Raw genomic sequence first — 26,883 nt, 5'->3', positions numbered from 1 at the left:
TGTTCTAGCTCTGTAAAAAATATCGTTGGTAGCTTGATAGGGATTACACTGAATCTATAGATTGCTTTGGGTAGTATACTCATTTTCACTATATTGATTCTTCTGATCCATCAACACGGTATATTTCTCCATCTGTTAGTGTCCTCTTTGATTTCTTTCACCAGTGTTTTATAGTTTTCTATATATAGGTCTTTTGTTTCTTTAGGTAGATATATTCCTAAGTATTTTATTCTTTTCATTGCAATGGTGAATGGAATTGTTTCCTTAATTTCTCTATTTTCTCATTATTAGTGTATAGGACGGAAAAGGCAATGGCACCCCACTCCAGTACTCTTGCCTGGAAAATCCATGGATGGAGGAGCCTGGTAGGCTGCAGTCCACAGGGTCACTAGGAGTCGGACACGACTGAGCGACTTCACCTTCACTTTTCTCTTTCATGCACTGGAGAAGGAAATGGCAACCCACTCCAGTGTTCTTGCCTGGAGAATCCCAGGGACAGCAGAGCCTGGTGGGCTGCCATCTATGGGGTTGCACAGAGTCGGACACGACTGAAGCGACTTAGCAGCAGCAGCAGCAGTGTATAGGAATGCAAGGGATTTCTGTGTGTTGATTTCATATTCTGCAACTTTACTATATTCATTGATTAGCTCTAGTGATTTTCTGGTGGAGTCTTTAGGGTTTTCTATGTAGAGGATCATGTCATCTGCAAATAGTGAGAGTTTTACTTCTTCTTTTCCAATTTGGATTCTTTTTATTTCTTTTTCTGCTCGGATTGCTGTGGCCAAAACTTCCAAAACTATGTTGAATAGTAGTGGTGAGAGTGGGCACCCTTGTCTTGTTCCTGACTTTAGGGGAAATGCTTTCAATTTTTCACCATTGAGGATAATGTTTGCTGTGGGTTTGTCATATATAGCTTTTATTATGTTGAGGTATGTTCCTTCTATTCCTGCTTTCTGGAGGGTTTTTATCATAAATGGGTGTTGAATTTTGTAAAAGGCTTTCTCTGCAACTATTGAGATAATCATATGGCTTTTATTTTTTAATTTGTTACTGTGGTATATTACATTGATTGATTTGTCAATATTGAAGAATCCTTGCATCCCTGGGATAAAGCCTACATGGTTATGATGTACGATCTTTTTAATGTGTTGTTGGATTCTGATTGCTAGAATTTTGTTAAGGATTTTTGCATTTATGCTCACCAGTGATATTGGCCTCTAGTTTTCTTTTTTTGTGGCATCTTTGTCAGGTTTTGGTATTAGGGTGATAGTGGCCTCATGAATGAGTTTGAAAGTTTACCTTCCTCTGCAATTTTCTGGAAGAGTTTGATTAGGATAGGTGTTAGCTCTTCTCTAAATTTTTGGTAGAATTCAGCTGTGAAGCCGTCTGGTCCTGCGCTTTTGTTTGCTGGAAGAGTTCTGATTACAGTTTCAATTTCCATGCTTGAGATGGGTCTGTTAAGATTTTCTTTCTTCCTGGTTCAGTTTTGGAAAGTTGTACTTTTCCAAGAATTTGTCCATTTCTTCCAAGTTGTCCATTTTATTGGCATATAATTGTTGATAGTAGTCTCTTATGAGCCTTTGTATTTCTGTGTTGTCTGTTGTGATCTCTCCATTTTCATTTCTAATTTTATTGATTTGATTTTTCTCCCTTTGTTTCTTGATGAGTCTGGCCAATGGTTTGTCAATTTTATTTATCCTCTGAAAGAACCAGCTTTTGGCTTTGTTGATTTTTGCTATGGTCTCTTTTCTTCTTTTGCATTTATTTCTGCCCTAATTTTAAAGATTTCTTTCCTTCTACTAACCCTGGGGTTCTTTGTTTCTTCCTTTTCTAGTTGCTTTAGGTGTAGAGTTAGGTTATTCATTTGACTTTTTTCTTGTTTCTTGAGGTATGCCTGTATTGCTATGAACCTTCCCCTTAGCACTGCTTTTACAGTATCCCACAGGTTTTGGGTTGTTTTCATTTTCATTCATTTCTATGCATACTTTGATTTCTTTTTTGATTTATTCTGTGATTTGTTGGTTATTCAGCAGCATGTTGTTCAGCCTCCATATGCTGGAATATTTAAATAGTTTTTCTCCTGTAATTGAGATCTAATCTTACTGCATTGTGGTCAGAAAACATGCTTGGAATGATTTCAATTTTGTTGAATTTACGCAAGCTAGATTTATGGCCCAGGATGTGATCTATCCTAGAGAAGTTTCCGTGTGCACTTGAGAAAAAGGTGAAATTCATTGTTTTGGGGTGAAATGTCTTATAGATATTAATTAGGTCTAACTGGTCTATTGTATCCTTTAAAGTTTGTGTTTCCTTGTTAATTTTCTGTTTGGTTGATATATCCATAGGTGTGAGTGGGGTATCAAAGTCTCCCACCATTATTGTGTTATTGTTAATTTCCCCTTTCATACTTGTTAGCATTTGTGTTACATACTGCACTGCTCCTATGTTGGGTGCATGTATATTTATAATTGTTATATCTTCCTCTTGGATTGATCCTTTGATCATTATGTAGTGTTCTTCTTCGTCTCTTTTCAAGCCTTTGTTTTAAAGTCTATTTATCTGAGTATTGCTACTCTTGATTTTTTTTGGTCTCTATTTGCGTGGAATATCTTTTTCCAGCCCTTCACTTTCAGTCTGTATGTGTCCCTTGTTTTGACGTGGGTCTCTCAAGACCCCTATATACAGACAACATATATCAGTTCAGTTCAATTCAGTTACTCAGTCGTGTCCGACTCTTTGCGACCCCATGAATCGCAGCACGCCAGGCCTCCCTGTACATCACCAACTCCCAGAGTTCACTCAGACTCACGTCCATCGAGTCAGTGATGCCATCCAACCATCTCATCCTCTGTTGTCCCCTTTTCCTCCTGCCCCCAATCCCTCCCAGCATCAGAGTCTTTTCCAATGAGTCAACTCTTCGCATGAGGCGGCCAAAGTACTGGAGTTTCAGCTTTAGCATCATTCCTTCCAAAGAAATCCCAGGGCTGATCTCCTTCAGAATGGACTGGTTGGATCTCCTTGCAGTCCAAGGGACTCTGAAGAGTCTTCTCCAACACCACAGTTCAAAAGCATCAATTCTTCGGCGTTCAGCTTTCTTCACAGTCTAACTCTCACATTCATACATGACCACTGGAAAAACCATAGCCTTGACTAGATGGATCTTTGTTGGCAAAGTAATGTTTCTGCTTTTCAATATGCTATCTAGGTTGGTCATAACTTTTCTTCCAAGGATTAAGCGTCTTTTAATTTCATGGCTGCAGTCACCATCTGCAGTGATTTTGGAGCCCAAAAAAATAAAGTCTGACATTGTCTCCCCATCAATTTCCCATGAAGTGATGGGACGAGATGCCATGATCTTCATTTTCTGAATGTTGAGCTTTAAGCCAACTTTTTCACTCTCCACTTTCACTTCTTCAAGAGGCTCTTTAGTTCCTCTTCACTTTCTGCCATAAGGGTGGTGTCATCTGCATATCTGAGGTTATTGATATTTCTCCTGGCAATCTTGATTCCAGCTTGTGCTTCTTCCAGCCCAGCGTTTCTCATGAGGTACTCTGCATATAAGTTAAATAATCAGGGTGACAATATACAGCCTTGACGAACTCCTTTTCCTATTTGGAATCATTCTGTTGTTCCATGTCCAGTTCTAACTGTTGCTTCCTGACCTGCATATAGGTTTCTCAAGAGGCACGTCAGGCGGTCTGGTATTCCCATCTCTTTCAGAATTTTCCACAGTTTCTTGTGATCCACACAGTCAAAGGCTTTGGCATAGTCAATAAAGCAGAAATAGATGTTTTTCTGGAACTCTCTTGCTTTTTCAATGATCCAGCAGATGTTGGCAATTTGATCTCTGGTTGCTCTGCCTTTTCTAAAACCAGCTTGAACATCTGGAAGTTCACGGTTCACATATTGCTGAAGCCTGGCTTGGAGAATTTTGAGCATTACTTTACTAGCGTGTGAGATGAGTGCAATTGTGTGGTAGTTTGAGCATTCTTTGGCATTGCCTTTCTTTGGGATTGGAATGAAAACTGACCTTTTCCATTCCTGTGGCCACTGCTGAGTTTTCCAAATTTGCTGGCATATTGAGTTCAGCACTTTCACAGCATCATCTTTCAGGACTTGAAATAGCTCAACTGGAATTCCATCACCTCATATGGACCGCTATATATGTCTTGTTTTTGTATCCATTCAGCCAGTCTTTGTCTTTTGGTTGGGGCATTCAACCCATTTACATTTAAGGTAATTATTGATAAGTATGATCCCATTGCCATTTACTTTATTGTTTTGGGTTCGAGTTTATACACCCTTTCTGTGTTTCCTGTCTAGAGAAGATCCTTTAGCATTTGTTGGAGAGCTACTTTACTTTGGTGGTGCTGAATTCTCTGAGCTTTTGCTTGTCTGTAAAGCTTTTGATTTCTCCTTCATATTTGAATGAGATCCTTGCTGGGTACAGTAATCTGGGCTGTAGGTTATTTACTTTCATCACTTTAAGTATGTCCTGCCATTCCTTCCTGGCCTGAAGAGTTTCTATTGAAAGATCAGCTGTTATCCTTATGGGAATCCCCTTGTGTGTTATTTGTTGTTTTTCCCTTGCTGCTTTTAATATTTGTTCTTTGTGTCTGATCTCTGTTAATTTGATTAATATGTGTCTTGGGGTGTTTTGCCTTGGCTTTCTCCTGTTTGCGACTCTCTGGGTTTCTTGGACTTGGGCGATTATTTCCTTCCCCATTTCAGGGATGTTTTCAACTATTATCTCCTGAAGTATTTTCTTATGGTCTTTCTTTTTGTCTTCTTCTTCTGGTACCTCTATGATACAAATGTTGGGGTATTTAACATTGTCCCAGAGGTCTCTGAGATTGTCCTCATTTCTTTTAATTAGTTTTTCTTTTTTCCTCTCTGTTTCATTTATTTCTACCATTCTATCTTCTATCTCACTTATCCTATCTTCTGCCTCTGTTATTCTACTGGTGGTTCCCTCCAGAGTGTGTTTGAATTCATTTATTGCATTATTCATTATACATTGACTCTTTTTTATTTCTTCTAGGTCCTTGTTAAACCTTTCTTGCATCTTCTCAATCCTTGTCTCTAGGCAATTTATCTGTAACTCCGTTTTGTTTTCAAGATTTTGGATCATTTTCACTATCATTATTCAGAATTCTTTATCAGGTAGATTCCCTATCTCTTCCTTTGGTTTGGTGGGCATTTATCCTGTTCCTTTACCTGCTGGGTATTTCTCTGGCTCTTCATCTTGTTTATATTGCTGTGTTTGGGGTGGCCTTTCTGTATTCTGGAAGTTTGTGGAGTTCTCTTTATTGTGGAGTTTCCTTGCTGTGGGTGGGGTTGGATGGGTGGCTTGTCAAGATTTCCCGGTTAGGGAAGCTTGTGTGGGTGTTCTGGTGGGTGCAGGTGGATTTCTTCTCTCTGGAGTGCAATGAAGTGTCCAGTAATGAGTTATGAGATGTCAATGGGTTTGGAGTGACTTTGCGGAGCCTTTATATTGAAGCTCAGGGGTATGTCCCCATGTTGCTGGAGAATTTGTGTTGTATGTCTTGCTCTGGAACTTGTTGGCCCTTGGGTGGTGCTTGGTTTCAGTGTAGGTATGGAGGTGTTTGATGAGGTCCTATCAATTAATGTTCCCTGGAGTCAGGAGTTCTCTGGTGTTCTCAGGATTTGGACTTAAGCCACCTGCTTCTGGTTTTCAGTCTTATTCTTACAGTATCCTCAAGACTTCTCCATCTGTCACTTCCAAGGCGGTTCCCTCTGTTTTAGCTTCTTCTGTTTGCTGGTCTCTTCAGTGTCTAATTTCCGCCCTGACACAAGGGGGCGGTGGTGGACACTTTTTTTAGGCTCCCTTGTTCAGTCGTGCTGTGGGGAGGGAGGAACACTGCAAACAAATAACACTGGCATGTGCTTGCAGTGTCTCAGCCACACTGGGTTTGCCCCCGCTCATGGCGTGTGTGCTTTCCCTGTCTACACTGCTTAGGCTCTAGGTTGTTCTGCTGGGAAACTGTCTGAGGCCAGCCCTGGGTTGTATGCACTTCCCAGGTGTAAGCAGCTCAGGTTCAGGTGCTCGGGTACTCCTCAAAGGCACAGACTCAGTTGGGCCTGCGTTTTGTGCCCTTCCCACATCCGAGCAGCTCAGGTGACCAGGTGTTTGGCGAGCATGGTTGCTGCGACTTATCGCCTCCCCCATCCCTGCCGCTTGGTTTTCTGGGTGTACAACCGGTGCACCTTCTCAGGCAATTCGACCATCCAGAATCCCAAGAAGTCTTGGTTAGCAACGAAGCCTGCTTGCAGTTTGGTAGATGATGCCTCTCTGTGGCCGCAATTGCCCCCTTCTGGCTCTGGCTGCCCTCACCTGCCTGTCTCCAGTGGGGGATGGGCCGGTCTGCAGCCGGCTAGCTCTGCTCAGTCCTTTGCTGTGTGAGAGGGCCTGGTAGTGTCTTAGGTTAGGGCTTTTCATGGGATAGCTATCCCACAGTCTGGTTTGTTATCTCAAGTTACTTCCCTCAGATTGCCCTCGGGGCATTCAGGCCCAGTCCTTACTCTAAGCAATGCAGCCCGCACTTCCCTGCCCAGCCCCCACTTGCTAGTGGTGGATGCGGGCATCTGAGTTGCTTCTCCGCTGGGAGTTACCGTTGGGCACGGAATCTGTGGGTTTTAATTATTTGTTTATTTTTCCTCCCGGTTATGTTGCCCTCTGAGGTCCCAAGGCGCTCCACAGGAAACACAGTGAGAGTGTTTCCTGGTGTTTGGAAACTTCTCTCTTTTTTTAAGACTTCCTTCCCGGAACGGATCTCCATCCCTACCTCTTTTATCTCTCTTTTTATCTATTATATTTTTTCCTACCTCCTTTCAAAGACAATGTTGTTCCATGTTCAGTTCTAACTGTTGCTTCCTGACCTGAATATAGGTTTCTCAAGAGGCAGGTCAGGTGATCTGGTATTCCCATCTCTTTCAGAATTTCCCACAGTTTATTAGGCAAATATAAATCAAAACTACCATGAGATACCAACTCCCATCCTTTACAATGGCTGTTATCAAAAAGCAGAAAATACTGAGTTTTGGAGAGAATGTAGAGAAACTGGAACTCTTATGCGTGGGAAGGTAAAATGGTACAGCTACTGTGGAAAACAGTATGGTGGCTCCTCAATAAATTTAAATAGAATTACCATATGATCCAGCAATTTCACTTCTGGGTATGTACCTAAAAGAACTGAAATTACAATCTCAAAGAGATTTGTATACTGATGTTCATAGAAGCACCATTCTTCACAATAGCTGCAATGTGGAAGCAACCCGTTTTCAACAGCAAATAAATGAAGAAGCAAAATATAGTGTACACATATAATGAAGAAGTATTCAACCTTAAAGATTAAGGAAATTCTGCAATATGCTGCAATACCAATGAACCTTGTGGATATTATGCTAACTGAAAATTCTCAGTCAGAAAATAATAAATACAGTACTTATACTGGTACTTAGAGTAGTCAAATATCAGAGACAGAAAGTAGAATTGTGGTTTCCAAGAGGTGGGGAGTTATGGAGATGAAGAGCAGTGATGCTTGTACAATATTATGAATTATTTGATGCCACTGAACTATATACTTAAAAATGGTTAAGATGGTAAATTTTATGTTGTTTGTATCCTACCACAATATTTCCCCTACTTCTCGCCCCTGCTGGGGGGCGGGGGGGGGGAAAGGCAGCACTTGTGGAAGTTTCCTGAATTCTAGGCCTCTCTCTCGGTAACAGCAAAGAGCCAACAACAGATACTTTACTTTCTAAACTCTACCTCAGTCTGAAGGGTAATACTTGAATGAAAACTAGGACTGGATACTGTATTCTATTGTACAAAAGAGTATGTAACTAGAAGACTTAAAAGTAAGTAAAAAGTGAAATGACAAAAATGATGACAACTGAAGATAAGATCAGGATAAATTTATAAACAAAACTAACTAAGATTACTCTATTTTGTAGGACTAAGGTATTTGCAAGGCAGGTTCTATTTTATAGAAATAATTATAAAATAAAGATTTAGAGATTAAAGGTGGAAGATCCCAGAGAAACATTTATTTATCAGCATGTTTCTTTAAATATTATTTAATGTTATTACCCAGGGATGATAAAGAAGACAGGATGCCTATTTTGGGGGGCTCATGTGGAGAGACATATGCATCAATCATTCTGAGATTAATATAGTAAATGCCTTTTTATGAGGATGTCTAAGATCTGCAGGAGCATAACAGAATTAAAGATACAAGAGCAAAGGCTTCAGATGTGATGTTTGAGCCAACTCTTTAAGCAAGAGGAAGAATTTTAGAGGCAGAAAATCGAGAAGGGTATTTCAAGCAGAAATAAAAGTATGTGCTAAGACTCAGTAGTAATAAATGAAACTCAGAAATCAGACATATTCCACACCATTAAAAGTCCTTATACCACATTAAGAAATTTAGGCTCTATCCAATAGTATGTAGGAAATCAATGGCAATTTTAAAGCTGGAAAGTGGCACAAACAGGCCTGTTCAGGTAACTGTTGAATACTGACCTAAGTGAGAGATCATAAGAGGTTATACATATGACTAGGAAACTACAAGCAATGAGTTTACCTACAATAGTCCAGGTGAGAGATGATGAGATTTGAGTAGTAACAGTGATCAGGTGAAGGAGGGGATGGACTCATGGGCATTTCAGAGACTTGGTATATAACTAGATGTGAGGGCAAAGGAAGAGGCAGTGTGAGGATAACTACAAAGTTCCCAGTGAGGGTGATTTAGCAGATGGATTTTCATTTGCCAAAGCTGGAAATTCAATAGGTCAGTGAGGTCTGAGAGAAGATTAAGGTTTTACTCAATTTGCTATAGAGATAGCTTTGAAAACTCTAGCCAGAGGTATTCTATAGACATATCTGATACTCAAGAAAGAGTCAAAGTTGCAGGTAAAAATTTGAGAATCATCAGTCCTGCCTGATGACCGGGTCCCCTATTAACCTGAAGGATAACCTTAGGTACCTCTGGACAATCTGAAATATGAGCAACTGAAACCACAGGAGCCTGTGAGACTGCTCAGGGAGAGTCTGTTGAGGCAGAAGAGCAGAGATCAATTACAGACTTCTGGAGAACAGCTTAAGTAGAGGAAGAAAAAAGAATAAGAAGAAAAGAAAAAGAGGTAAAGGAGAACCAAGAATTATGTTCTATAAAATGGCATTACAGGAGGCAGAAGAAGAACATTTGTACTCAACCATTTTCTTACCAAATTTTGATGCGTACTGGTTTCAGACTGTTTTTCAGGTCTGAGTGATTCAACTTGTGTTCGTGAAGTGCAGAAACAATCCTGTAAAGTCAGAAATATATTAAATAAGTGAAAAATCAAAAATACTGTAAGGGTGGCACATGGATACAAAAAAGTTTGTTGACTAGAGTGAGGAACAGAGAGAAAGGGCAACATGCAGGAGCCTGAACTGGAGCCAGGATTCATATGGGGGGAGAAGGGAAAAGCAGCTGGGTATGCAGAAGACAAACTTCATATCTGCTTTGGTGTTACTTGGTGCTATCTCTGACTCTTGCTCTCTACCCCGGAGGTAATATCAATTCATTCTTACTGCAGGTGCTAGTATTTAACTTTTTCATCATCTTTGCAGTTTTCTTCTGAGTATTTAGCTAGAGATTATTTCATTGTACTCATATCATTTTATCTTGATCCTCAGATTTTTTCCCTCAGGTGTAGGAACCATGTTTATCTATATTTAAACCACATATATTTGGAACCAATGTTGTTTTATAAAGTGATAAAGATTTCTAACCAACTCAAATCAAATTAAGAGACTTAGTTCCATTATCACAAGTTACATTTTCCTGTATTTTAACTCAAGGTTCCATTATCACATACTGTCAATAAAGAAATGTAACACCTAAACATGCTAGCAATGTGAAGCTGATGTTACATTATTTAGGAAGAAAATATGCCCCCCAAAAAGTATAAACAAGCTATATGAAAGAGATTTTTAATTAATGTCAAGCATCTCATGAACATTCATTTTTATATGAACATTAATGTATAATTGGGCCCCTGGTGGCTCAGACAGTAAAGAATATGCCTGTAATATGGGAGACTTGGGTTTGATTCCTGGGTCCTGAAGATCCCTTGCAGTGGGGAAAGGCTACCCACTCCAGTATTCTTGCTTGGAGAATTCCATGCACAGAGGAGCCTGGTGGGCTACAGTCCATGCAGTCACAAAGAGTCAGACACGAGTGACTGAGTCAGACTGAGTGACTGAGTCAGAGTCAGATTGAGTGACTAACACTTTCACTTTTCACTACTAAAGTATAACATCAACTGAGTCTTTAAGATAAATCCATCCATGTCTACTTAATGGTTTTAGTCACTTACTTAATCAAACTTCCTTTCTCTAAAAATATGCCATAATTTCTCACTAATCAAACTAATAATTTTCCCAGTTAGCCTAAATTACTGATTAAATTTAATTCCTATAGTATGTATATGTTATCAATCTTACTACAATACTCTTAAATAGATCCCTACCATTTTATGTAAAATTTTCCCCTGAACAACAGGATCTAAGAGTGTCTAGATAGCTGTAGAATCATTTCCTTTGCAAATTTCTATTGGTTTGTGTAGGGTGAAAAAATTTATAATAAAACAGTTTTTGAAGATACTATTGTTATTCATATAAAAAATAATCACCAGTTAGGTCATTTATATGTTATTTGGTACTTAAATATATTTTCCAACATTTACCCTGAATCTTTCACAATAATCACTAATACTTTGTGTGAAAAGGGGTTAACATAGCAGACCTAAAACTGCTCTCTTGGAAAGGCCTGATTACAAGGCTGACACTTGGCTGGTATCTAGCAACTCGGATTTTGGGAGGGTTCCCACCATTCCTTGATAAGAATGGATCATGGTGCCTAAACTGTTTGTGCAAACAACATGGTTTATGCTGAACACCTGCTTTTTTTCTAAGAGTGTGGAATTTTGTTACTTGCTGCTCCTTTTAAAACACTATTTCCTACCTGTCAAACAGACAGTAAACTTTGAACAGGGAAGAATCCTTCATTAACTTTATCTGAGTTGCACAAATATCTCATTGAGGAGAAAGCATGAAGGTTTTGATTCAAAAGAGTCTAAATATTTCATCATTGCAAGAAGAATATAAACTAAAATTATCAACAAACTGAACAAATATAAATGACCCACTATCAAATTCTGTTTTTCCCAAAAAATCCATAATTATGAAATAATAGATTAAATAAGATGTCTTTCCCCCCAAATTTGGAAACCTGGCAACCACATAGCCCTTTGAATCTCAGGATTTTCATCTATCAAATGCCCCTTTACATCTCATCCAACCTACAAACTGACATAAATTGTTAAATCTTAGATAATCCTTTAGAGCAGAAACTATGGTCCATGAATCAAATCTGACCCACCACCTGTTTAAGTGTGTAAAGTTTTACAGAAACACAGATACCTTTATTTGCATTTAACTCATATTGCCTATGGCTGCTTTGATAACAGAAGAGTAATTTAATGGAGATCATACCTGGCCCTATATAGATATATAGGGTATATAGATATATAGATACTAACTTGGTTTTTGTTTACACGAAGTCCATAGTATCTAGTCTAGATTAAGCAGTTTTAGGACTTTCATTGTGTCTTATATAGAATATAATACTTTATTTTAATATTTAAATTATTAAAGCAGTGATCTATATATAGGGTATATAGATATATAGATCATACCTGGCCCTATATATACCTGGCCCACAAATCCTACCTGGCTCTCTAAAGAAAAAGTTTGCAGATCCTGCTTTAGAAAAATGAGGTAATATTTCACCTCAATGTATTTTCCAGATATATAAAGCTCCCCTTTTAGGTAGATAAACTTTACTTTAAACACAAAGTGAATGCATTCTATATTTTCCAAATAACCTACAATATAGTCTAACTTCATAGTTCTGGCTCTCAGATTTGGCAACTGATGGAGTGAATTGGCAGATATGAGTTTGATCCTTGCCTCTAATTCTTTGCAATCTTAGGCCAAACTCTAAATGAGGATTATACCACCTGCCCTGACAATCACTAACAATTTTGAAGACTAAGAGAGATATAATATATTAAAGTATTTGAAAATTACATATGCACCCACCACTTTTTAAAAGATTACTGCTTTAATAATTTAAATATTCAAATAAAGTATTATATTTTATATGACACAATGAAAGTCCTAAAACTACTTAATCTAGACTAGATACCATGGACTTCATATAAACAAAACCCAAGTTAGTATCTATATATCATATTATACATTGATCTAAATGTATCTTGTCTTGCTAAGTCAAGGGGCTTATTTTTCATACTATTTTGCTTACCTTTAGTCAAATGGAAATTTGTAAAAAGGAATTTCTGAAAGATTTAAAGAATAAGGCTGGATGGAAGAGGAATACGTAAGGATAGTAAATGTATGAGAAAAAGTGTGTATGGGACAAAGGAATAGAGGGAGTATATCAGAAAAGTATAGGAGAAGCTCTTTTTTAAAGAGACAAAAACTCAGTGAGAATTTAACTTATGTTTAAAGACCAGAAGTCATTCAGATCAAAATAACATCTCAGAGCATAAGAACATTGCATCAGAGTACTCCTTCTCTTATGGCTTTACACTAATATCATATCTAACTACTCTGTTGATACAAAATTAGATTCACATTTATAAAAACTTACCAAAAGAGACATTGAATCGCTTTAGTTCACAGAAAGTAACAAAAATCCATCTATTCCAAAGAAGATTTCTGCTTTAATCTTCAAGACAGTGAAATATCCTAGTACAAAAAACAGAAGCAAAATAACATATTTACATAACAATTCCTTAAAGATCTAGTTGCCAAAACCCACCACTATTTGGGCAGCTGTTCTCTGACACAAGGACTACTGACATTTCTGAAAGGTGTTCTTAAAGAGCATTTCTGTTTACCGAACGCCATTTCGGATCTGATATCACAAGAGATATCAGATATTACCCACTCCAGTATTCTTGGGCATCTCTGGTGGCCCAGCTGGTAAAGAATCCACCAGCAATGCAGGAGACCTGGGTTCAATCCCTGGGTTGGGAAGATCCCCTGGAGAAGGGAAAGGCTACCCACTACAGTACTCTGGCCTGGAGAATTCCATGGACTATATAGTCCATGGGATCGCAAAGAGCCTGACGTGACTGAGCGACTTTCCCTTTCACAGATTTCCATCACAAAGGCAAAGTGCAGTTGAAAGGAGGTTCTGAATATTTCCAAAGCCTTGATTACCTGCATCTGTTCTTCCTTATCTGTACTACTTCTTTCAAAGAACCCTAAGCAAAATGTAAAAACGATACAAAAAGGCAATTTTGGACCTACTTTTACTACAAATGATGCCCAAGAATTTCCAATGGTTCTACTTATAAGCAAACTCTGAATCTTCCAAAGCTTCCTTATCAATTTGTTACCTATTAAATCATTTAGGGTCACTGATCAGCAAATTTGGGAAAGAATCAGGATTAGTAACAGACTTGGAATTAATAACATTTTCTTCTTGCCATATGTTTACAAAATTTTTTTTTCAGTTTTAATGTGAAAATATTTTCTGTAGGTTGAATTTTTTTAACTTATGATTCTTAGTTCTCATTTCCATTCTTCTTGGAATTTATTGACAAATACGAAAATATACTGATTATTATACAAATAATTCCTGTCCACTTTCACTGATGGCATATTAATCTCAATAGTTTATGAAGACTCCAACAGATGCAGAGGTTTAAAATAGTAACTTACTACATTTACATTCAGGAAGCTACAAAAGCACTGCCAAAATTCCCATATCTTTCTGCTTAAAAAGGGTGGCAATGTTCTAAATTTCCTAGTGCGAGGTATTCCCTTACACCTACCCAATTTCTCTTTCACCTAAACTGTGACTCATTATTTCATTTTAATGAAATTCCCAAGTTTGATCAAGGCATCTGCAAACATCTGAACAAATGGCAAAGAAAAAGATTTTGTAAACCACAGAAATTATAGACCAGCATCTAATTTTACTGTTAAGGAAAGAAGTCAATTTGTTCATGATATTCACTACAGACCAAAGGTAAAGAATGGGTGTGTGTTGGGGGGGACCTGACAGGGTTTGATTATTTTTGTCTCCTGCCATTCATTACCATAAAAATAAGGCACTGATGTTTGCTGTGTTACAAAAGGGATAATGCAATACCTGCCTTGCCCACTTTCCAGGTGGTTCAGATCAAAAGAATTGCTTCATCTGAAAGTGCTTAGAATTACCAAATACTGTATCCATATAAGAGCTTAAGAAGATGCTCTGAAAGGTACACTCAGTTATTACTGGTGGCAGTACCAAATGGTAGGGCTCATTTGGAAAGCAAGTTGGCAATGTTTTGATAACTATGAAAACATTGATACCTTTTGATCCTATAAAATCCTCACTTCTAGTAATCTAAAAAAAATCCAAGTAAATGAAGAAACCATTCACATGTAGAAAGTAATTACACTGCTATCTGAAACAATCAAGTATTCTTACCATAGTGTTTAATGAATGGCTGTCATGGGTCAGGTGCTGTGTTGGGCACTGGGGACACTCAGCAGTGACCCAGGCAAACAAGGTCCAGGCCACTTGCAGCATACATTCCCACAAACCAAGATTAGAGATGTGGTGATTAACTGAATTTCCTAGTTCTCATGATTGTTTCCTGCTTTTTCCACATAATAATAGTAAGTTCTTTCTTAAACAAAAAAAATTTTTAACTACATTATCTGCTACTGCTGCTGCTAAGTCACTTCAGTCGTGTCTGACTCTGTGTGACCCCATAGACGGCAGCCCACCAGGCTCCCCCTTCCCTTGGATTCTCCAGGCAAGAACACTGGAGTGGGTTGCCATTTCCTTCTCCAATGCACGAAGGTGAAAAGTGAAAGTGAAGTCGCTCAGTCCTGTCTGACCCTCAGCAACCCCATGGACTGCAGCCTTCAAGGCTCCTCCGTCCATGGGATTTTCCAGGCAAGAGTACAGGAGTGGGTTGCCATTGCCTTCTCCAACTACATTATCTATTTTTTCAGGAAAACTTACAAGAAACTGACACAATCTGTGAAAACTGTTAGTACTAAAGGGGTTGCCCCTGTGCGGGGCTTAATCCCTGATGATTTTGCTTTAGATGTGACAGACTATTAAGAGATAATTTTATAAGACATTTTGAGCTCAAGGCAGCAGTTGTCCCCGGTAAGGGCGGGGGGAGGGGGCAAATTTGCTGTTATAATTTTCTCCTGCATGCTTTCACTAGGTATGAATATCTTTTTGAAAAAATTCATAGTTGAGACTTGTATTTCTGAATGTATTCACATGTACATCACTGTGATCGCTCATACTTGTATCTAAAAAGCTAATCAGGAAAAAGCTTTGTAAATAAATTTATTCTAGGTGATTCAGATCAAATGAATTACTTCATCTGAATGAAGAATGAATGAAGAATGGTTCCTCTGAAAACTTTAATCTGAAAGGTTAACACTTTCTGGAACAATCAGAATGCGCAAATTACAGAACTCGGGTTTTGAGTTAATTTAAGCATCCTACAGAGGCCCTTGTTACCGGGAATGTAAAAAAGCCCGATTTAAATCTTTGTGGAGCCTTAAAATTACTGTACTTTTCAAAGCGATGTTGGGAACCCATAAAATCTTAACTATAGCGACGCACAACTCGGTAGAATTTTCCAAACTTAGCATCGTGACTCAAGCTTTCAAAAAATATTTACTAAGCGCCTACTGTGGGCCAGGCTCTTTGCTACGTACGCGCTGTCACAAATTCCAATCCCGTTTTGAGGGAAAAGGTGCTTGACACAACAAATCCACAAGGGAAAAACACAACCCTGAACTTAACTAACGAGGAGAAAACACAGCTTGCATTCAATTATATAAAAGCTTCCTTGCGAGTCCTGCTTTAGGGGACTTTGTAGCGAACTCGCAGAAGGTGGCATACGGAGCCGGGCCGGAGGGCGTCTCGGGTTTGGAAACGCCACGCGTGGGTGAGTGCGGCCAAAAGTGAGAGCAGGGATAGGGGTGCCAGGACCCGGGAGAGCACCACGGGCGGCCGGACCCGCGCACCTGGCGCCGCCGACCCCAGCAAGCGCAGCCTACCCACACGCAGGTGCTCTCCGCCACGCGGCCCGGGACGCGGGGCAGAACCGGAGCTGCGCGGGGCGTAGGGGCCGCTGTTCATGCGAAGCCGGACCCCCGCCACGGCTCCGCCAGCCGCCCGGGCTCCGGCTGGAGGTATGACGGCGAGTTCTAGCCTCGAGCTTCCAGATGCGCGCGCGGACTAAGCCGCTCTCCCTCACTTCGCGATCGGCCCCTAGCCCTTCCCCTCCCTGCCCGGCCTCCCCTCATTACCCTGGCGGCGACCACGGCCAGCGGTTCTCCTCAGGCGGTCAGCGGTGCGGGCCCTGGGCGCCCGGCCCGCCCAGGGGCAAAGCGAGAGCGCAAGGCCCGCTCCCAGAGCGGGCCGCGGAGCCAAGGGGGCGGTGCGACCCAGACTGGAGCTGTGGGCCTGGAACTCTGCCCCAAACCCCCGCAGCCCACCGGGACTGGACTCGCCCCACCCCGGCCCCAGGGTCACTGCCCCGCCTCCCGCCTCCCGCCTCCCGCTTCAGGGCTAGCAGGGAGGGGCGTGGCCTTCGAGTTAAGGGGCGTGGCCGAGATGAAACTACAATTCCCAGCAGGTCGTGCGCTGGCGCCGTGCAGGCTGCTGGGAGAATGGGTCTCCTCCTCTCTTCCCCGATTGTGTGGGGGCTGTCATTGACCTGGCGTCGCTGCAAAACCGAAGTCGCTGAATGATGATGTTGTGAAGTTGCCCGCCCGTCCCTGCCACGCCCAGGTAGTTTTTGGCAGCGGCGGCCGCGCAGGCTGCTGCTCTCCAGCTGCCGCTTCGTTGGAGACTTTTCCCTGAGGGAGCTTGGGCGTTGGACAGAGGACGCCAGGTCATTCCTGTGAGTAACCTTTCCGTTTACGACCCGAACTTGCCCTTGCCATCTTCCCTTGAAGGCGGAGGAGCTTCCCCGCCCCGCGCTTCTCCCGGTCCTCGGAGGTCACGCGCGGACTCCGGAATTGGGGTACCAGAGGACTGGGTCCTCCCCTTGTCTCAGCCCCGCGATGGGAAGCGGGTGGTTTCCCAAGTGTAAGTGCTAAGTGATGGGCATTAGGCTCTGGCCTCGGGGTTCACACCAGCTGCACCTTTCAGGATTGGCAGCATCCCGTCCTATGCCGGACAGCACCCACCTGGTGCCCCATCGTTGAGCGATGAGCCGCTTTAGTGTCTGGATGTTAAATCTCAAGCCTTGGTTGCCATCTGTGATGTGAGACGAGAGGGTGTGGAAAAGAGCTCTTTCTGTGTTGAGTTGGGCTTTTCTTGCGATTGATTTTGAGCCAGACACCGCACGTCTTTTAAAAGAAAGACGCTTGCCTTCAGTTTGAAGCGTATAATGGATATTAACCGACGTCCTTTTAGTACCAGAGTAAAGGTAGTCTCCTAAACACTTAAAAGATTTCTAGGTTATTATAATTGTCGTGAACTCAGTTACTTGCCCAAGGACCTTTTATTGAAGCCTGCAGTTTCTGCGTCGAAAACTAACTTTTCACTGGAAATTCATCAAGCGATAATGGACTATAGGGTAAAAAAGGAAATGAATTCTTCCAGTTTTGTTTTATCTATTTCAGTGATTTTTTTCCCCTGGCCTTCTAATCTTTGCTATAGAATTGGAAGTCTGAGCTACAGTGATCTCCAGATAGCATGTTACTGCTGGTGTGGTGATACTTGGGAAGAAATTGTGAAAGACACTGGTGAGGAGAATGGGCAGGGATGAAGACACTTGTTTATCTCGGCCGTTATCCCAGCTTTCTGTTGTTTTATCTTCTAATCAGGCAGGTTTCTTTTTTTGTTGACTTCTGTCTATGTGACGGAGAAGGCAATGGCACCCCACTAAAGTACTCTTGCCTGAAAAATCCCATGGATGGAGGAGCCTGGTAGGCTGCAGTCCATGGGGTCGCTATGAGTCGGACACGACTGAGCGACTTCACTTTCACTTTTCACTTTCATGCATTGGAGAAGGACATGGCAATCCACTCCAGTGTTCTTGCCTGGAGAATCCCAGGGACAGGGGAGCCTGGTGGCTTGCAATCTATGGGGTTGCACTGAGTCGGACACAACTGAAGCGACTTAGCAGCAGCAGCGGCAGTCTGTGTGAAGGGGAGACCTGTTGACAGCTCTTGGGGAAGATTCCAAGGTGTTTCCGGAACTTGGAAGTCCCACCTACCTTCTTCACCTCACCCAGCTGACCAGAGGAGCCTCTTCCATCCCACACCCCCTACCCCCTGACTTGAGGCTCTGCAGTTTGGGGAGAGTTTTTCCTGATGAGACTATGTCCTTGCAGACTTTCTGTTTGATGTTCCCTCCTCTCCCTGAAAGTCTGGATTTCTTGCTGCAGAGTGAGCAGGATGATCGGGTCTCAATTTCTGGAGGAGATGTGGAGGCGGGGGCTCTAGCTGGAAGGCTGCCTGGGTGGCTGGGGAAAGCACTGGCCAGCTTTCTGTTTTTAAAATTAAGTCATTTTCAGTAAGCCTCAGACACTCAGCAAATACATACTACATGAAAGATGGTTTTAAGATATTTTACAGGTGTTTATTCATATGATTACAGGTGTGAGAAAGACAAACATTTGATTACTCTCAATCAGCCAGGCATATCAGTTATAAGCTCTCCATACATTTGATCGATTAATCACTATTGGGCCTTCCCTGGTGGCTCAGATGGTAAAGAATCTGCCTGCAATGCAGGAGACCTGGGTTTGATTCCTGGATCAGGAAGAATTCCCCTGGAGAAGGGAATGGATACTCACTCCAGTATTCTTGCCTGGAGAGTTCCATGAACAGAGGAGCCTGGCAGGTTACAGTCCATGGGGTCACTGTGTGGCTAGGTACCTCCCAGTCAGCCAGGCATCTCAGTTATGAGCTCTATGTGCATTTGATCAGTTAATCACTATAATAACCCCCTTGCATAATCTAAGGCTCTAAAACTGTGCTTATGTAACAAGTGGAGATTCATACCTAGATCTGCCTTACTTCAAAGTTATAGGTCAGATAACTTTTACCTATTGCTGACCTTAAAGGTTGGATGATTAAAAAGCATTTTCCAGCATTATTTTCTAATACTAGTTCCTACTACATACCTTGAATATCTAGAATAAGAGATGGACCCCGCTTTAGTACTTGTGAACCAGGTGTTCTCTCTGCTTGCAATGCCTGTCCTTCACAGAGCTTTTCATTAAGACCCTAAGAGCCCATTACAAATCCACCTGTTTACTTAGGTAAGCCATGATGGGATTGGCCTTTCTAGTTCAAAGGTTTAGTGGTTCTGAAATTGAAAATTTGAGCCAAGAAGTAGTATTCTCTACTACAAATGATTAACATCCATAGTCACAGAGAGTAGAAAAACTTGATAAGATTTTTACTTCAATACTCAGGATGTTTAAACACCAAAATAAGGAATGAGACACATGAAAATTTATTATTTAATGTTTATTTTGATCTTTACTTATATTATCCATAACAGTTTTTGAACCTCTTTAGTTACTATCCTATGTGGTTGGTAAGAAGTCTGAGGCATTTAAGTAATATTCACATTTAAAATAACTTTATAATTGAAGGAAGTAAATTACTCATGATATCCAGCCATTTTTGTTTAGATCTTAAGTGATCATATAATAGTAAACATCCCCACATTAGCAGTGAGAAATGTTTATTTAGATAAGCAACTGAAGCAGAGGGGAAGTTAACATACCCAAGGTCATTCAGCTACTAAGTGGGGAAATTGGGTCTCAAACCCAGGCAATCCCAGAATCTGTACTCTAATGTTTAGCGAGCATCTACTATGTACCACCAGCTTCCCTGGTGGCTCAGATGGTAAAGCATTCTGCCTACAATGCAGGAGACCCAGGTTCAATCCCTGGGTTGGGAAGATCTCCTCGAGAAGGAGATGGCATCCCAGTCGGGTGTTCTTGTCTGGAAAATCCCATGGACAGAAGAGCCTGGTAGGCTACAGTCCACGGGGTCGCAAAGAGTTGGACATGACCGAGCAACTTCACTCACTCACTATCTACCAACCCTAAAAAATGGATGCTTATATTATAATTAAGTCATTTATCTTTATAAGTACCTTATGTAGAATTGAAGATCAACATTTAATGACTTGTTTAAAATCATGCTGCTGCTGCTGCTAAGTTGCTTCAGTTGTGTCCGACTCTGTGTGACCCCATAGATGGCAGCCTACCAGTCTCCCCCGTCCCTGGGATTTTCCAGGCAAGAACACTGGAGTGGGTTGCCATTGCCTTCTCCAGTTTAAAATCATAGGTGCATATTAGAACCAGGATTTGAACTCATGCTTGCCTTTATTCAAAGCTCATATTCTTTCTTCTGTGTTCCCTAAATAATCAAATCTTTAATAAATCTCTTCAATGGGATAGATACTGTGCTAAGTGCTAGAGATTTATTCTCTGCTCTTAAGGAATACAATCTGAAGAAGGAAAGAGACAATTGGGATAGTGTGTTTATGAGTGAGCAGCACACAGAAGTACTGTGGGAACACAGAGACAGGGCAATGAAATCTGCCTGGATAGGAAGACTTGGGCCAATCTTGGAAAAACAAATAGGAATTAGCCTGACCAAAGAAAAGAAGGCCTTACTGTGGGCTCAGTTGTGTTTCTCCAAAATTTGTAAATTGAAGCCCTAGACCCCATAACCTCAGAATATGACTATATTTAGAGATAGGGCCTTTGAAGAGGTAACTAAGTTAAAATGAGACCTTTAGGGTATAATTCATTCTGACTGGTATCTTTATAAAAGAGGAACTTTGGACACAAAAGAGACATTGAGAACATGTGCACACAGAAAAAAGACCATGTGAGGATACTTCGAGAAGGCAGCCATATGTAAGCCTCGGGAGAAGCCAGTCTTGCTGGTACTTTGATCTTGGACTTCTAGCCTCCAGAACTGTGAGCAAATAAACTTCTGTTGTTTAAGCTACCTAGCCTGTGCTTGTGCTTAGTTGCTGAGTCGTGTCTGACTCTTTGTGACCCTGTGGACTATATAGCCCGCCAGGCCCTTCTGTCCATGGGATTTTTCAGGCAAGAATACTGGAGTGCGTTGCTATTTCCTCCACCAAGGAATCTGGCTGATGCAGGGGTCAAACCCACATCTCCTGCTTTGCAGGTGGATTCTTTATCCATCGGTATTTTGTTATGGTGGTCCTAGCAAACGAATGGAGAGATGTTCTAGCAGAGGAATGACATACAAAAAGTCTTTGAGGTGTGGCCAGGTGATTAGGTTTCATGGTAAAAAGTGTTGAGAGATGATTCTGAAGACGAGGCAGGGGCCATTTTGGATAATGTGTATGAGACTCTAAGGATTTTAAACTTTATCCTAAGGGAGGTAGAATGGAGGGGATTTGCAGCAGTGGGAAAACATTAGGTCTGCATTTTAGAAAGATACTCTGTGAGCATGGAAGTATAAAGAGGGTAAGACTGGAGGCAAGAAGATCAATTGGGTGTCTTATTGTCACAGGAAGCTGAACTAAATATTTTCTCAGAATGTTGAAACGTCAAACTAAATTGTTTGACATAACAAGACCGTTGTTAATATAAGGAAGATTTAAAAGGGCACAGCTAACCCTTAGGGCCGGAGAAGGCAATGGCACCCCACTCCAGTACTCTCGCCTGGAAAATCCCATGGCTGGAGTCCATGGGGTCGCTAAGAGTCGGACACGACTGAGTGACTTCACTTTCACTTTTCATTTTCATGCATTGGAGAAGGAAATGGCAACCCACTCCAGTGTTCTTGCCTGGAGAATCCCAGGGACAGGGGGGCCTGGTGGGCTGCCGCCTACAGGGTCTCACAGAGTCGGACACGACTGACGCGACTTAGCAGCAGCAACCCTTAGGGCATACATAGATTTAAGAAGAATCTGTATATACCTATTTTGTACCTAGAGACTGGCTTTGCTTTTGACATTTTGCTTTCTGTAAATAAAGCTTCACTCACCTATCACAGAATATTTAGTATTTTTCCACTGTACTTAATAGACAGTTTTATAGTACTTATTCTATTCTAAGCCAACTCCTCTGACGGCTTTATGAAATATCTACTCTTGCTGTGGTGGTTTAGTCGCTAAGTCGTGTCCGACCCTTGCAACCCTACAGACTGTAGCCCACCAGACTTCCTGTCCTTGGGATTTCCCAGGCAAGAATGCTGGAGTGGGTTGGCATTTCCTTCTCCAGGATCTACTTTTATTGTCTCTACATTATGCATAAAGATATTGAAGCACAGAGAGACTAAGTAACTTGCCCATGGTCGCATAGCTAATAAATGGCAGCATTAAGATTCAAATTCAAACAGGCTGTCTTCAGAGTCTGTGCTTTTAGCTGTATATAATTGCCATATATTATTTATCAAGATCTTTACTGTTGCCATGTATTATTTATTAAGATCTTCAATTATGTATGAAAGGAGGAGGAAATAAATTGGGTGTGTCTGCCATGGAGATTACAGTTTGTCAGAAGAAATAAGGAACAAGTGTAAGCTTTTTGAAAAGAGTGTTTTAGAGGAAAATGAAGAGTATTGGGAGGCAGTGCTTGCTCTGAGTTGGGGCTTCTGGGAGAGCTAGATAGGAAAAGTAGCATTGACCTCGGATGTGAATAATGTCTAGACTTTGGATACATAGAATGGGGAGAGGATGTTAAAGAAGACATAGCATGAACAAAGTCATTGGTTTGGGAATTTCCTGGTGTGTCTAGGGAACTAGTAAATATAGTCCTTTGTTTTGGCTGGAATATATTATGTGGTTGGAAAAGCCAGTCTGGAGGATGGGAGGCAGAAAACAGCAAATGTCTGAGAAAGAGAACTCTAGGGAGTGAGGGGCAAGGAAAATTGTATAGGTTTTTAAACCAAATGATTGAGGTGTATATTAGAAGTAATAATCTTTTAGGAGAGGATAAAGTTCATCTAATCTCTACTTAACAGTTAAGTCTTATTTTACCATTTCACAAATTGCACACATCCTTCTTACTGCTTCTGTATACATAGTTTATGCCTTTATTACAATAATTCAGGCATAATAATAAAATTTCTTAATTTTCTGTCTCTAATCTCTCCATTCCTGAAATTTATCCTGTATTCTGACTCCAAATTTATTTTTCAAATGTCATTTTCCACTTAGAAACTTGTTCCCCCTCCTACATTGTTGGTGGGAATGTAAATTGGTGCAATCACTGTGGACAGCAGTATGGAAATTCCACAGAAAACTAAAAATAGAATTACCATATGATCCAGCAATCTCACTTCTGGGCATACATCTGGACAAAGTTATAATTCAAAAAGATACAAGCACCCCTGTGTTCATAGCAGCGCTATTCACAATAGCCAAGGCGTGGAAACAACCGTGTCCATTGACAGGTGAATGGGTAAAGAAGATATGATGTATACATGCAGTGGAATACTACTCAGCCATAAAAAATAATGAAATAATACTATTTGCAGCAACATGATGAAACTAGAGATTGTCCTATTAAGTCAGAAAGACAAGTACCATATGATATCACTTATATCTGGATTCAACACAAATGAAACTATCTATGAAACAGAAATAGAATCAAGGACATAGAGAATAGACTGGTAGTTGCCAAGGTGGAGGGAGGTGGGAATGGGTTGGATTAGGAGTTTGGAATTAACAGATGCAAACTGATATATATATAAAATGGATAAACAGCAAGGGTCCTACTGTATAGAATAGGGAATTATATTCAGTATCCTGTGATAAACCATAGCAGAAAAGAATATGAAAAAGAATATACATATATGTATGATTGAGTCACTTTGCTGTATAGCAGTAATTAACATTGTAATTCAACTGTACTTCAATAAAAAATAAGTTTAAAAAAAAAGAGTTAGAACACAAATGTGACCAACTGACCAAACAATATTGTTTCATAGTAGGAAAAAAAAAAAAGTTTTAATAGAAAAAAAGAAAAAAGAAAGAAACTTGTTCCCTGAGGGATCAAGTTCACACTTCCTAATCTGAACTAGTCTAATTTAAAACTCCAAGTACCTTCTTCATAATCATTCCCACTTCAGTTGGTCTTCACACTGCTGCCAAATTGGCTCTGTCTGCTGTTTGCAATGGCACCCCACTCCAGTACTCTTGCCTGGAAAATCCCATGGGTGGAGGAGCCTGGTAGGCTGCAGTCCATGGGGTCTCGAAGAGTCAGACATGACTGAGCGACTTCACTTTCACTTTTCACTTTCATGCATTGGAGAAGGAAATGGCAACCCACTCCAGTGTTCTTGCCTGGAGAATCCCAGGGACAGAGGAGCCTAGTGGGCTGCCGTCTATGGGGTCGCACAGAGTCAGACACGACTGCCGTGACTTAGCATGCATGCTGTTTGCTTTGGGGCCTCTTTTTCTTTAACCTTTGCCTACCAGACACTGCCATTCTCGGTACTGAAATCTTTCCATCCTTGAGGAATCCTGTGTTCCTTGAGTAGCACTGTACTAAATGTTACTCCTGTGTGAAGCCAGGCCACTTCAGCTAGAAAAGAACTCACCCCACTCACTATCTACACAGCAGCTCTGTTCCAATACTCATTAAATACTTATTTCTTATCTAGTGGTGTTATCTTATATTCTCAGATTTCTTAGATCATCAAATCTTAGATCTAATCTAGATCATGGAGCTCATTAGAACTCTTCATTAGAGTTCTTAGATCTTTATCTTCCCTTTAAGAGGGAAGATATTACTTTTTATCTCTTTTCAGTACTTGTAGTTTAATTCAAGAAGCATTTATTGAAAGCAGTCCAATAAGCAGCTTGTTGACCAGTTGTTAATAGTGATCATTTTATTAAAATTTCTTTTATAACTGGCTTCTTAATATGTAATGTTCTGACTTTATTGTTGCTTTATTACTGACTCACATAACCTTGGGGACATTCTGATTAATTACACTGTGTATTATGGCTTATTCATGCTGGAAAATGAGCATACAAAGTCTACCCGTAGTATAGAAGTGGAACTAATTCATGCTGTAAAGATCACTGAGGTCTTTGAAGCTTATCCATATATCTCTGTCAGCTTGCCAAACTGCGAGTTCTTTTTCTTTAGAAAGCTTTCTGACAAGTCATGAAGAATGAAGGAATAGTTCAAATAAAATAGAGTCTAATTTAAGAGTTTTACACTATGTTGTATAACAATGAAGTTGATAGTTATGCATGTTAGTGGTGAAAGAATTCACCCACCAGGTTCAGTTAATAGTTCATTTCAACAACAAATATTTATTGAGTTGCTTGAGCTCCTGCTATTATATATCCATTCTGGTCAGCAAGTGAGAGGAAAGGGAGAAGATAGCACCTTTCTCCTTCCTGTTTGGAAGAGGACTTCCAGAATGTAAATTGGAATACATGTTGTGAAAGAAACATTAAATGCAAAGTTAGAAAATAAAGGTGGCAGGGGAGTCTACTTCAGATCAGGTGAACTGGTAAAAGCAGTTAACATACAAGAGGGAAGAGTATTCTGGGTATGGTGAACAGTTGCAAAGGCACAAGATAGGAGACAGTGTGATGAGGAAGTGGAAGGAAATGACAGAGGGCCTGTGGCTGAGTGTGAGCAAGGAGGAGAGTGGTGCAAGATGAGGGAAGAGTAGTAGTCAGGGGCCAGGTGGGGCTGGACCTTGGCAATCTGAAGCGTGAATTTTATTCTGTATATTATGGACATCCTTGAATTTTTTTTTTAAAGGAGTTTAATTTTTAAAGCTTTATTCTTTTGGAGAATACAGAGGAGATTAAGAATAGAGTCTGTTAGGTTTTTCATATTCTAAGAGATGATGATGGCTTGAATTAGGATGGTGGAAGAGAGGATGAAGAGAAGTGGGTGCAGTTGTATTATACTACACAGGGATTGATAATGGATTGAATGCAGCAAGGTGAGAGAAAGGAGGTATCTGTGGTTCCGTGGGTCAGTTCATGGATCATGATCAGCTGTGAGAAATGTGAGTGGCGCTCAGGAAGAAGTCTGGTCTGTTTGGGAGTTATTAACATGAAAGAGGTGGTTTAATCTGTGGTGTTGAATGGTTTGTACAAAGATACATGAAAAAAGAAAAAGAGAAAATGGTCAAAACTGGAACTCTGGGGAATACCAACATTTAAGGATCAAAAGGAGGAAGCTGGGTGATCCAGTGGAGGCATTTGAGAAAGAGCATTCATTGTAAAATCATAGGCTCCATGAGAGCCACAGGAGGAAAGTTCAAGGAGGGAGTGGTCAGTAATAGTGAATCAGAAGTAACCCAAGATAACACCTAAGAAGGTAGATTAGATTGGTTAGCAGAGATGATTGGCAACTGAAGTCACTAGGGCTTCGCTGGTGGCTCAGATGGTAAAGCGTCTGCCTGCAATGTGGGAGACCTGGGTTTGATTCCTGGGTCAGGAAGATCCCCTGGAGAAAGAAATGGCAATCCACTCCAGCACTCTTGCCTGGAAAATCCCATAGACGGAGGAGCCTGATAGGCTACAGTCCATGGGGTCGCAAAGAGTCGGACATGACTGAGAGACTTCACTTCACTATTGGCAACTGAAGGGAAACTGGTTTCAGGAAAGATCAGACTATAGTGGGGTTGAGGTAACAGTGAGAGACAAGGGGAAGAACATGAGAGTGAATGCTCTGTGAAGAAACTTGGCTGAGGACAGAGGGCAGCAGCTAGAAGGGACCTCAGAGTCTTGGGGAAGGGAGATTTTCAAATTTTTATTT

At 40.8% G+C, this 26,883-nt stretch overlaps 2 protein-coding genes across 2 annotated transcripts in view; one reads left to right on the top strand and one right to left on the bottom strand.

Moving 5' to 3' along the window:
- STRADB (STE20 related adaptor beta) overlaps window positions 1-16,687 on the bottom strand; it is a 31,536-nt gene extending 14,849 nt beyond the window's left edge. The window contains exons 1-3 of the mRNA XM_061381645.1: window positions 16,436-16,687; window positions 12,744-12,841; window positions 9,250-9,330 (exon numbers count right to left, since the gene is read on the bottom strand). Of these exons, the coding sequence (XP_061237629.1) occupies window positions 9,250-9,330; window positions 12,744-12,755 (93 nt within the window). The 5' untranslated portion in view covers window positions 12,756-12,841; window positions 16,436-16,687. The remainder of the gene's footprint in view (window positions 1-9,249; window positions 9,331-12,743; window positions 12,842-16,435) is intronic.
- Window positions 16,688-16,767: 80 nt separating this feature from the next.
- Window positions 16,768-26,883, top strand: part of TRAK2 (trafficking kinesin protein 2) — a 74,028-nt gene continuing 63,912 nt past the window's right edge. Inside the window, exon 1 of the mRNA XM_061381634.1 lies at window positions 16,768-17,031. The gene's annotated coding sequence lies outside the window, so the exon portion shown is untranslated. The remainder of the gene's footprint in view (window positions 17,032-26,883) is intronic.

The sequence above is a fragment of the Bos javanicus genome, chromosome 2 (genome assembly GCF_032452875.1).
Source record: "Bos javanicus breed banteng chromosome 2, ARS-OSU_banteng_1.0, whole genome shotgun sequence".
Lineage (NCBI taxonomy): Eukaryota > Metazoa > Chordata > Mammalia > Artiodactyla > Bovidae > Bos > Bos javanicus.
The sequence above is the reverse complement of the archived record's forward strand: the minus strand, read 5'-3'. Positions and strand labels throughout refer to the sequence as shown.